The sequence below is a fragment of the Sorex araneus genome, chromosome 4 (genome assembly GCF_027595985.1).
Source record: "Sorex araneus isolate mSorAra2 chromosome 4, mSorAra2.pri, whole genome shotgun sequence".
Lineage (NCBI taxonomy): Eukaryota > Metazoa > Chordata > Mammalia > Eulipotyphla > Soricidae > Sorex > Sorex araneus.
The window spans coordinates 191,381,658-191,394,123 of NC_073305.1; the positions used below are offsets into that span (position 1 = coordinate 191,381,658).

Here is a 12,466-nt window from a genome sequence, read left to right on the forward strand (position 1 = left end):
CCCGAAGGGACAGCCGTGTCTGAGCGCCGTGTCCTCTGAAGTTCTGTGTGTCCAGGGATAGAGGGTCTGACTGTGCCGTGTGGCGGGGCTGCCATGGGCTCTCCTGCCCAGTCCGGAGGCACCTCGCCCTTGGGGTGCTCGTGGGGTCTGCATGGCAGAGGTGACCTTTCCGGTCCCTAGCTGCTTATCCCCGTGTCCTGTGTCTCTATTTCGTCTGTCACGCTGACTTTATTGGAATTTATTCCCTGTCCTGGAGGACACACCCTATCCTCTTTCCCTCTCGAGCTTTAGAGCCCATCAGCGGTGTTCTGTTCATCCACTGGACAGAGGCAGGGTACGCCATTTTGACCGATTTCCTCCAGTCCCCAACAAACCCCTCTTCATTTTCTCAATAGCAAGACAATGAGAAACGCATTTGTACTTGTATAAGAATGACATATTAGCCACACACACAAAATTGGGTGGCTGTATTATAGAAATGAAGGGAAACCAGAATAAAGACACAAGAAGAAAGTCAGCTCTTGCAGCGAGCTGGAGCACTCTTAGGGATTCAGGTATTGTACCAGCAAAGTAAAACATTTCCACCTGGATCTTTGAAATTTCAAAGTAATCACAATAAAGACCTGAGGTTATCAGGGGCCACAGTATGAACCAGAATTTCATTTTGCTGCTAAGACCTCAGTGGAGAAAATATTGATAGAAAATAGGAAAAAATCTAAGCAGTGGCAGAGGCACTGGGGTCAAATGCATTGGAACTAAACTCTGTCTCCACACCCAGAGACCGGAAATAACAGCTGGAGCACCAACCATCTCCCTGGCCAGTGCTCTCGTGATGACAGGCTCGCCTGGTTAGAGGCTAGACCTGGGGGTCTGAAAGGCAATTTGTTGTTGCTACTGTTGTTTTAGGGCCACACCAGTGTGGCCCAGAGTTTACTCAGCTCTGAAGTCAGGGGTCGTTCCTGCCGGGCTCAGGGACCGTATGGGGCTGGGGATCAAAACCGGATTGCCCACGTGTAAGGCAAGTGCCACCCCCCACACACACACAGTACTAGCACTCCAACCCCTAAAAGGCAAATTTTTAACTGGCTTTGAGTTTTGTTTTCTGATATTAAGGGGAAAAATTGTAAGGTCTCTCAAAACCACCTCCCTGCCCTCTCACATGGAAAGCTTCATGGCTTCTAGCATTCTTGTCACCAAATGCCACTTGAGAGTGTGAAGGGAGAGGCGCTTTGGAGACCAGGCTCTACCCTAAGCCCAGTCGCGGAAGGACAGGTGAGGGGAGGGCCAGGAAAGAAAACTCAGCAGGGCCAGGGCCGGGCTCACATCAGGCGTGTCTGTGGCTCTTTTTCTCCCGCCTGAGCACCCCTCCCATGCCCATCCTGGGCTGTGAGATGGCGGGAAAAGCAGCAGGTACAAGAGGCCACTGATGTGCCCCATTTCTGCAATCCAGCCCAGAGTCCCGCACACTCTGCTCCCCCACTCCTGCAAGAGGCCCTGTGGGCCCTGAAGCCCCAGCCATCCCCAGCATGCCCAGGAGCTGAGATGCATGGCACTACCTGCCTTTCCATTTCTAAAGGTGTTCTGGAGAGAGGAGGAAAGAGTGCATGTAAAGCAGTGAGTAATGTGAGATTAGCCTGGGTCTCCACTGCCCTTGACTCGACAGAGGTCTCTCACTCATCTAGAGAACTAAGGAACGCCTCCCCACGCCCCGGGCATCAAAACTGAACCTCCCCAGAAAAACCAAAGCCCATCCCAGTCCAACAAAATGCCTGCATAGCAGACCCGAGCAGCAGTCCAGGAGGAGCAGCCTCAAGGGGTCTGTCCTGCCAGGCAGGTGCAGTGAAGTCCCTCCCGCGGTCCCCACTGGTTGTGTGCACCATGTGCAGCCAAAGCCTCAGGAAACCTCACCACCAGCTCCACCTTTGCTCAGATCCTAGGGAGCGCCTGAGGGCTTCGATCTGGCTCCCCCTTTGCCAGTCATTGCTTTGGTGGTCCTAGTAAAGTAGGATGCGCTGTGTTAAAACAATTGAGGAGGGGCTGGAGCAATAGCACAGCGGGTAGGGTGTTTGCCTTGCACGCAGCCGACCTGGGTTCGATTCCCAGCATCCCATATTGGGTCCCCTGAGCATGGTCAGGGGTGATTCCGGAGTGCAGAGTCAGGAGTAACCCCTGAGCATCGCTGGGTGTGACCCAAAAAAAAAAAACAATTGAGGAGAGAGGTAACCCCTGTGCATTGCGTGTGTGACCCCAAAAAAGAAAAAAGATCATAATTGAGGAGAGAGAGAGAGGGAGAGAGAAAAAGGAGAGAGGAAGAGAGAGAGAGAAGCTTAAGAGAGACAAACCCACAGGCAAGCAAAATTGCTGAAGATAGAGACTACTAATGTGATGGAACTGCAGATAAAATGTCGGAGTGACCCCCAGCTAGCACAGGGGAGACCGTGATCATGTGCAGGGAGACAGGGCACCCTGTCACACGGACCTCTCCCCGAGCTTCTGTCCGCCAAGACACTGACACGGGACGTGGCAGAGCAGGAAGAGGGAAGAGGGAAGAGGGAGGGGTGGGATTGGGGGTGTCTAGGCTGTGGAAAGAGTCCGGAAAGAAGCAGCGGGCTTCTTGTGTTCCCACTCCAATGCTGGCACCCACTTCCCAGGCTAGGGGGCAGCCTGGGCTGCAGGCCTGGAGCAGGACGCAGGGGACTCACCCTCTGGAGACACCCCCTCGGGCAGCCGCCTGGACAAGCCTTTGCCTTTAGATTTCAGACCGTACCCAGCGGGGCTCAGAGCTGATTCCTGGCGGGCTTAGGAGACTACATGGGATGCTGGGGATCGAGTCTGGTCAGCCGTTTGTGAGGCAAGTGCCCACCCCGCAGTCCCACCTCTCCAGCCTCGACAGTGACCTGCTCTTACTCCAAGTAGCTGAATTGGGTCTTCACACAGTCCCGGGAGTCCAGCATTTCTCAGTCTCGAGCAGGGCAGGACTTAGGGCCCCCCTCTGCCCTCAGACCCTCTTCTCAGATTCGAAACTACAGCCTGGAACCAAGTGATTCTCAAGGAGCAACGGTCCCTCCCCCTGCTCTTCCTGCCACCAAACTGGAGTGGTCCTTGCTCTGGCCTCTGTGAGGTCTGACGGCGCAACATCAGGGCTGGGGACCTCAACACAGTTCTGACTTCACTTGTATTGGAGGGTCCACTCTCTGCGTTGCTCAGAGGCTAATGCTGCTTCTGTGCTCAAGGGTCACTCCCCACAGTGCTTTGTTGAATTGGTGCCAGGGATTGAAGTGGGGGTCTGTGTCAGGTTCTGGCAGTGCTTGAGGACCATGCGTTGCTGGGGATTGAACTGGAGTCGGCTGCATGCAAAGCAAATTCCTACCTCCTGTTTCTCTGACCCATTGCTCTGAGCACTGTGCAAGCTGGGAGCTTTCCCTTGTGTCAGGAGGGCTCCTCAGGTCCCTGGATCATGTGCTTGTGAGGGACAGAGTGTTGAGTGCACACAGCCAGATCGTCTGTCCTGGCTGTAAGGGCTGCAGCCACATCATCAGGAATCCCAGAGTGGAGGGGGCCCAGGTCTGACTGTCCTGTCAGCACCCAGGGCAAGGCTCAGGGGACTGTCCCCCAGGACCCAGACTTGACTCTTGTTGCTTGTTCTGGGACTGCTCCTGGAGGTGCTGGGGTCCATGCAGTGGCCATGAGAAGGGGTAAGTCAGAGTCCTGCACAAGCAAGGCCACGCTCAGCACTTTAGCCTTATCCCTGCCCACGTTTAAGAAGGAATCCATTTAACACGTGCAGCTGGGCCACGTGCGTGAGACACCACACCTCAGCAAATGCGCCGTGTGCAATGGCTGCAGCTGCGGAGAAGCAGTCTTTGAAGAACACTGTTTTACAAGTGACCCTGAATCAGAGGAAGGTGGGCCAGCTGTGAGCCTGTGTGGCTGAGAGCTGAGAGCTAGTCTCTCACCTTGCTGCTCCTGCAAGCATCCTGCAGGGGTGTGGCAGGCAGGCAGCACGGCAGGAGCATTCTGCCTCAGGCCCCACGTAATGACCCCTGGGCCAACTGCTCTGTCGCATCTGCCGGGTCAGGCCCCACTCCTGTCTGCTGCCAATAAGGTCTCCAGGTGGCTCGGGGAGGCCACAAGACATTCCTGTCACTTGGGACCCAGAAAGGTGCTACGCCTCTGCAGTAACTCCTGGCAGTGTTGGGGTGCTCCCAAGGGGGCTGGGTGAGTCCATCTGGGGAGGGCTGTCCTGTCTGCTCTGGGAGCAGGGCAGAGGAGTGGGGTCTGTGTGGTTGCTCAGAGAAGTCGACACTGCAGCCACTCTTGGAACCATGCAACCTGCTGGCACTGTCCCTGCTAACACAGCAGTTTGGGCAAAGACACGGGAACATGCGTACATGTTCTGCAGCATCTCGGGAACTGGTGCAGCTCATGTGCAGCATCACAGTGCAAGAAGCAGCTGCCCTCAGAACAGAGACCCGGATCACTCAGTCAGGGGGACCCAAACTGTCTGACGAGACTTCCAGGACAGTGACATGTGTAAGCGGGGCTCTGGGCTGCCCACCCCACACTGCTGGTGCAGGTCCTGGAGCTGTGTGCTCACAGGGCCCCTCAGCAGTGCTCCTCGCCATGGGGACAGGACAGTAGGACTGCAGACAGATGGACCCTGTTCTGCGGCGTGAGACGGGGTGAGTCCCCATGTTCTCACACCCTGTGAGGTCCCCTTTTGGAGACAGGCTAAGGTGATGCCAGGTAACTCCCAAACATCCCATGCCCTGGGTCTGTCCCGGCACAGATGTACAGAAGGCCTGGCTGAGGGGCGTGTCAGCGCTGAGTCAGGAAGAGGCCCCACCCGCTCTCCGCTCAGCCCGGAAGGAGCCCCCGCACCTTTCCCACCCAGGCCCTGGAGCTCTGGAGGAGAAATCAGGGCACAGGGCAGCTCTCGCCCAACACACCCTGCCCACCTGGGACAGTGTGTCCTCCCAGCGCTGGAAAGAGCCTCATCACCTGGTCATGGCACAAAGCAGGAGCCAGGCTTCAGTGTGGTTCTGGGCATCCCTGGCTGAGGGGGCAGAGGCTGCCACATGGACATGCCGGAATGAGACTCTTGGGAGAGCTGGGAGGGCCCACAGGTCCACCCCACGCATGGAGCCCTCGAGCAGCTCAGAGCAGAAGCTTCACGAGCCCTCAACTGCCTCTCCCTCTGGCCAGCAACCTGTGCCCATGTCACCATGCTGTCCCCACATGCCACCCTGCCTGTATGTGGGGACTCGAGCCTAGGCTTCTGCTCAGATGCTCTGGCTTGGGAGCAGCAGAGGGAGTAAGACAGAGACCCGTGGGTCCTTCCCAGATCCCCCAAAGTGACATCTGCAGAGACCAGGGTCCCCCACCCCAGGCACCCTCACCTGGGCCCCCCACCCCGTTTGCCCACCAGCACCTGAGCAGTGAGGCTCAGAGTCCCCCTTGGATGGCTCTGTGTGTGTGTGTGTGTGTGTGTGTGTGTGTGTGTGTGTGTGTGTGTGGCGTGTGCCTGTGTGAGACGAGGCAGCCGCTCTGCACCCAAAGCCCTGTCAGCCTTTCAGCTGTGGCCAGGGACACATCTATGCTGGTTCCAGTCTGCGGAGGTGTGAGTGGTCAGGGGGGTGTGTTCTGAGGAGATGGAGCCAAGGAGCAGGCCTGGGTGAGAGTTGAGGTCCCTTTGTTTTCTAGGACATTCCTAGTTCATGTCCCTGCACTCGGCTCTGTGCCCCCCTGCCCAGAGACATGGTGCTGGGTCACTGCATGTGTTCTAGAGCTCAGAGCCAGCAGAAGCCAGTCTGTGGCGTGTCAGACAGAGGGGCGCCACAGCCAGGTGGCCTGCCCACCTTCCACAGGCCCAGCACCCGCACGTGCTGGACAGAGCTTCAGGCCTCTGAAGGGACTTCCGGAGAATGCTGAGCCTTTCCCTGCCTCAGGCAGATGAGGACAGCACAACCATGCACACCTTCTGTCTGTCACACACAACCCTGTGTGACACACACATTTCCTCTCTCCAGGAATGTCCTACCCTCCCTGCTGCAGTCCCATCTCACACAGGCACACACCACACACACAGACATACATAAAAACATATGCACACACACACAGAGCCTCACACTTCGCACACACACAACTGCAGATGCACACACAGCCATATACACACACATGCACACACAACTGCATATCCATAGCCATACATCATACATGCACACACACAACTGCATGCACATGTGCACACATGTGCATACAAGCATGCATAATTGCTGGATAACATTGGGTTATCCTTGCTCCTCCTGCAGAGAGCTTAGGTTTATTGAGTTACTCCCATCACAGTGCTCCCAGGCACACCAAACTCCATCAGGCACTGCCAATCCTCTGTGTTTATCTTTAACCTGTCCATGACAGCGCTCTTAACTTATACTTATACTTCTTTTTTCTTTTTCTTTTTCTTTTTCTTTTTTCTTAACTTATACTTCTTTTTTCTTTTTTTTTTTTTTTTGCTTTTTGGGTCACACCCAGCGATGCTCAGGGGTTACTCCTGGCTTTGCACTCAGGAACTACTCCTGGCGGTGCTTGGGGGACCATATGGGATGCCGGGGATCGAACCCGGGTCGGCCGCGTGCAAGGCAAACGCCCTACCCGCTGTGCTATCGCTCCGGCCCCTTAACTTATACTTCTTATGGCGCTTGGTCTGTCTCTTTTCAATGCCAGGGTAGCTTGCAGCTTGCCCTGGGTCCATCCTTGTCCCTCACCAGGACCTCCCTTTTGGGGTGTTAGGAACTAAAAGCAACCGAGGCCTAAGTCAAGTAAATATGACAGAGACCCAGGAGTAAATGTTATCCGGAGTCAGTTAACTCCAAGTTACTAAGGCATAGCATCAACTGTCTTCCTGTGTCCATACCAAAGGACACTTCTCTAAAGTAAACTATGCAGAGGACATAAAGCAAAGAGAAAGGCAGTATTTCACTTACATACACTCGATCCAGAGCCTTCAGAAGATCTGATCTACAGGTTAGGGGGCCTGATTTGGGGATATTTGTGATTAACAGGGAAAGAAGAGCACAGAGAGGTTAAAGATAATCACAGAGGATTATGGAATGGAATTTGGTGTGCCTCGGGAGCACTGTTGGTGGGAGTAATGCAATAAACCTAAGCTCCCTGCGGGAGGAGCAAGCACAAACCAATGTTATGCAACACATAATCACACATGCACAGCCACACTCGTGCACACACACAATCACACATGCACAACTGCACACACACATACAACACACAACTACACATTCACAATAACATGCAGACACAACCGCACACACACACACACATGCAAGCACGGGGCCTCCCAGCTAGGGAAGGGGCAGCTTCGGGGCAGCGGCTTGCCCAGGTGCAGGCAGGCTTCCGTGAGAGCAGTGTCCTCCCCCGAAGGTGACCCTGCTGCCCAAGCGCAGGAGGGACAGAACTCTGGGGCTGAGAAGCCATCTCCAGGCCTCTGTGGCTGCAGGGGAGGACAGCTCAGGGGTCATTCTGGGATCTTGGGCCAGGGAAGAACTGCTTAAGAGCACTTGGCCAGGGCTCCAGACTGGGTGCGCCCCGCACCCGGCGCAGATCTCCAGTCCTCGACATCCTGCGCCACTCCCTCCCTCCTCCCAGGAGGGCGTCGGTCACCAGCACACCTCCCTCCCCTGCGCCCGGATTGGATGCGAGGATCGGTGGGGCTGGGTGGGCGGGGGACCCCAGAAACCCAAGTTGCCAGCGTCTTGGAAAGCGGTCTGCGGCTAGACGCTGAGGGCGCCCGAGTGGGCGCAGGGGCGGCTAGGCGCTCGGGCAGCGGAAGGCACGGGGGAGGCGGCGCGCGGGGCCCCCAGGGGCGCGCCGAGATGTTCGACAGCTCGCAGTACCCCTACAACTGCTTCAACTACGACGCTGACGACTACCCGGCCGGCAGCTCAGACGAGGAGAGGCGCGGTGCGAGGCCCGCGTACAGGTGACCGTGCGGCCGGGCGCGGGGTGCGCGGCGGGCCCGAGACTGGAGCGAGCGGGCGGGCGGCGGGGGGCCGGGCCGGGCCGGGGCCGCTCATGTCCCCTTTACAGCTACATCGCGCTGATCGCCATGGCCATCCAGCAGAGTCCCACGGGCAGGGTGACCCTGTCGGGCATCTACGACTTCATCATGCGCAAGTTCCCCTACTACCGCTCCAACCAGCGCGCCTGGCAGAACTCCATCCGCCACAACCTGTCGCTCAACAGCTGCTTCGTCAAGGTGAGCCGCGCGCCCCGGCCGCCAGCCAGCCACGGGGAGGGGGCCGCGCTGACCGCCTCTCGCCGCAGGTGCCGCGGGCCGCGGGCCAGGAGAAGGGCAAAGGGAACTACTGGACGTTCGCCGGCGGCTGCGAGTCTCTGCTGGACCTCTTCGAGAACGGCAACTACCGGCGGCGGCGGCGGCGGCGCGGCCCCAAGCGCGAGGGCGCGCGGGGAGCACGCGCGGGGGCCGCTCCTGGACCGGGATCCGCGGGGCCTCCGGAACCCACCCGCCGCGAGGGTCCGGACCCCGAGGGCCCGTCCACGGTGGGGAAGGACGGTCCCAGGGACATCAAGTTCAGCATCGACTACATCCTCTCTGCCCCGGGCCCCTTTCCCAGGCTCAGGCGGCCCTGCGGTCCCCAGGAAAGTGGGTACCCCCAGCTGGAGGCCCAGCCGATGAACGTCCACTTTTGGACAATGTGAGAGGTGGAGGTGGGGCTGTGTCCCCGGGGGCTCTTCGGATCCAGCCCCTCCTGGATCAGATCTTGAGGACACGCACTGCTGACTCGGTCCAGGGCCATGGCACCAAGTCTACCCAAAAGTGCTCACTGCTGCCATGGCTTCCTCTTCTGGAACAAAGTCTGCTGGCTCTACAGTGACTCCTGGGTGACACTTGGACATCTGCCCTAAATTTCGGGTGGCAGTGGCCCCACCCCAGGGCTATGGAGGCAGTAGTGACTTTACTCCCCGAGATGTCACAAGCAGAGCTGCAGGGAGAAGCTGAAAGGGGCATCGCCCCTGGACAGGAAGGCAGCCCCGGCCAGTCCACCCCGATCAACCTGCCCTGGCATGTCTGTGTCCCTGTTACAGGTGATGTGACTTGAAGTGACAATTGTGTTGTAAGCGGCGTTTTTGGTCATGGTTTAAGAAGTGTCGTACATTGTTTGTGTCCAGAACAGGAGGGAGGACAGAGGGACAACGGGCAGGAGATTCCAAAGTCAGGCTGGTGTGAGGGCAAAGGGGACTCTCCTGGATCTGAGCGGGAACTAGGATGCCCGGGCCCCCCATGTGCACCTGGGTTCCCCTGTTGGGAGGCCACTGCAAGCCTGAGGTGGGGGCTCCAGCTGAAATGTCTGGTTCAGTTCCTGTGCAGTCGGGCGTCTAGGGAACCCAGAGAGGCACTGATGACTCTGGAACCAAGCTTATCACTTTTCTGCAGAGTTAATTGCTTCCTGTGACTTAATTGGAACATTAGTACGGATTACACAATCTGATTCACTCGGAGACAATGATTGGCTACTTTTTTAAACAGCGAAAACATATCCGCCGACCATCTGGGCTGTGCTGCGGGACTCTTGGGAGTGGGATGGGCAGCAGGGCCACCGAGAACTGTTTCTGAGTGTGGGGAGGATGAAGTGCTCCTGGGCTAGCCTGGTCACCATATGATGAACAGGGCCACCAACATGCCCATCCCTCCTAGAGGCCAGCGCAGGGAGACCCACTGCCAAAGCATCTGCCAGGGAGGCACCGCAGAGCTGTCGGCTCACTGCCCATGGGCACACGCTGACCCTGACCCCAGCTGTGATCTGGTGGGCACCAGCCCTGGATGCTGGGCCCTGGCCCCCTTCCCCATCTGTCAGAGGCGACTGAGGGTGCATGTGTGGCCCTGGGGTCAGCCTCCCAGCTTCCCTGGTACTGCAGCTCATCTGGACTCAAAGGAGCACATGACACAAAGGCCTTGTTCCGGGGCACTTTGTCTGCCACCTCAAGATCATACCAGAAAGGATTCGGGACGGAGCAGATCACGGAGTACCCAAATAAGCAAATAAATGTCACACTTGATCTTTTGTGTCCCTGCTCTGTCCCCACGGCTCTCTTCCTGGGCCAGCCCTGCAGGAGAACAGGGATCTTTGCCCTGTCCTGACAGTGTTTGGGATCCGGCCTCCGGGAAGGACGGCATGGAAGGAGGCAGGTTCTTACTGGAGTGCCACCACCCCCCAAGTTCCTGGGCAAATGCCTACGGCCTCAGCGTCTCGGAGGGTGGCACAGGCGGGCGAGAGCCATGTACCATGAGGTGTAACATTGGTTTGCAAGGGATATCAATCATGTTCTCAAAGCAAAGGGACATTTCCAATTTGCCCGCATGCAGTACCCAGCGACTCAGAAGGCTGCAGCCCCGGGAGTGAGTGGCATCTAATACCAGCTACATAACAGGGGTGAGGGCTGCCTCTGACCTATTCAAATGTCGCTGCCAACACGGGCTCACCCAACACAATTAAAATTAAAGCCTTTATGCCTCTCTTGCAAATCCGCTGATTGATCACCGATATGAACATTCCTGCATCACCCCGAGCGGGCGTCTGCCGTGAAGTCATGGATCGCCGGGTTCCCATTAACGTGTGGGGCCCCTCCCATGTGGGGGCCTGGGGAGACTGTGCTGACTGCTGTGGTGTGGAGCTCCTGCTGCCCTCACCTGCTGGGCCCCCCAGAGCTGGCAGTGACCGGAATGAAGGTGGCCCCGACGAGTCCCCATGAGGGACAGGACAGCATTGGGTACGTTGCCCGGCAGAGCGGCCTGAGTGTGAGGGCACACCCTACTTAGGAGTGGCTCCCCAGCCCCTACCCCACTGGCGGGCTCCGACCTTGCTGCATCTCTGTGAGCAGCCTTGGCTGGCACAGTCTTCATTAGGCTGCTCGCTGGGATGGGGCCCCTAGAAGCTGACACACAGTTTTCCAGAGAAGCAGAAGCACCCCTGGGCATCAGGGAGCAGAACCCTGCCCAGAAAAGGACATGCCAGGGGCACGGAGGGGTAAGCCTGCTCCGAGAGCCCCAGCAGAGGCCCGAGGAGGGGCAAGGCTCTGAACAGTGCCTGGAGCCCACCAAGTTACGGGGCAGGGGCAGGGGTACTCGAGGGGAGGAGCAGGACTTTTAGAGCAGATGGCCTGTAGGGGTGAGGCCCCACTTGTTTCCCATTCCACGTCCACATCCACCTCCCCATTTCTTAGCCTCTGACCTAAGTCTCCTGTCTTTGTGTCTGTCTGTGGCAACAGGGCCTAAACAGGACAGTCCCCTATGCACAGAATGGATCTGTGACCGGGACACTAGACCTGGTTACTAAGGCCTTCTTCCCACCACGCCCGTCCTGTGCCCCGACAGTGAGTCCAGGCACCCATGACCCAGAGGCAGACGCAGAGGCCGGAAGGGATTTCCCAAGCCCCTCGACCCTCCTCAGAACTGCCCAGGCTGCAGCTTCCTGACAGTGAGCTCCAGTGGGCCCTCAGTCCCTCCGCTGCTGTGCCCATGGCCTCTGGGTCCCATGTCATGAAATGGACGGTCACCACTCCACTCTGGGGCTCAGCTAAGAGGCACAGTCGGACCCTGGGTGCTGGATCAGGTCTAAGTCCCACTTCCACCCCCACCCCCCTGGTCCGTGGCTGGCAGGGCCCTGCCCCTGAGAAGCCACAGCCCCCGAGCCCTGCTCTTCCCTGGGGACCAGGAGTGGAGGGCACTGAGCACAGAGGGCATCTGGGGCCCGCCACCTCCTGGGTGAGGCCTAGAATGGGGTTGTCTAACTGCCCTGACAGCCAAGTACCAGGAGGTGGTTCCAGGGGTGACCTTCGAGCTCATTCCGGGTATGGGGGCAGAATGGATCACTAGCATGGCCCGCCCCACGACCCCGTACTGCCGGGCTGGCACGTCTGTGTGACCGCCCCAAGGTCCCCAGCATAGGGCACCTGTCTTGCACAGGGCCCACCCAAGCTCCATATCCCACACCCCATAGGGTCCCTCCAACTCACCAGGAGTAATTACTGAGCACAGAACCAGGAGTCAGTCCTGAGCACTGCCAGGTGAGGCCCACCTCGTGGGGTCCCTCTCCAGAGAATGCTGCACAGAGTGTGGGTTGGGGAGCGATATTGTGAGTATAGCACGGCAGAGGAGGGGCGGCCTGGACCCTCAACCCCTCCTCACCATGCACAGCCCCCACAGTCTGAGCCTCGCTGGTGGGAGAGGAGAGCGTGCAGTGGCACTGCCCAGAGTGCCTCAGGCCAAGCTGCTCCCTGCACGGCCCCATCTGGCCTGCCCCAGGAGGCTCTGCCAATCTCTGCACCCTTGTTCCCAGGAACCACAAGAACCCAGCAACTCTGCAAGGCTCCTGGGCCACCAGCAGGGGTCGCCAGGGGAGCCCAGGCCACCCTGTGGGGGTGAGTTTTG

The 12,466-nt window shown here is 58.2% G+C and overlaps 1 protein-coding gene across 1 annotated transcript; it reads left to right on the plus strand.

Moving 5' to 3' along the window:
- The first annotated feature begins 7,763 nt into the window (after positions 1 to 7,763).
- Positions 7,764 to 10,511, plus strand: FOXL3 (forkhead box L3). Its single transcript, XM_004617361.2, has 3 exons — positions 7,764 to 7,996; positions 8,104 to 8,272; positions 8,341 to 10,511. The coding sequence occupies exons 1-3, from the start codon at positions 7,890 to 7,892 to the stop codon at positions 8,734 to 8,736; spliced, it is 672 nt and encodes a 223-aa protein (XP_004617418.1). The 5' UTR covers positions 7,764 to 7,889; the 3' UTR covers positions 8,737 to 10,511.
- Positions 10,512 to 12,466: the final 1,955 nt, after the last annotated feature.

Bases quoted from the DNA above. Each gene is read 5' to 3' on its own strand.
- FOXL3 (XM_004617361.2), top strand. From the start codon at position 7,890: ATGTTCGACAGCTCGCAGTACCCCTACAACTGCTTCAACTACGACGCT. The intron at 7,997-8,103 runs GTGACCGTGCGG...TCCCCTTTACAG, and splicing joins GGTGCGAGGCCCGCGTACAG to CTACATCGCGCTGATCGCCA. The intron at 8,273-8,340 runs GTGAGCCGCGCG...CTCTCGCCGCAG, and splicing joins TCAACAGCTGCTTCGTCAAG to GTGCCGCGGGCCGCGGGCCA.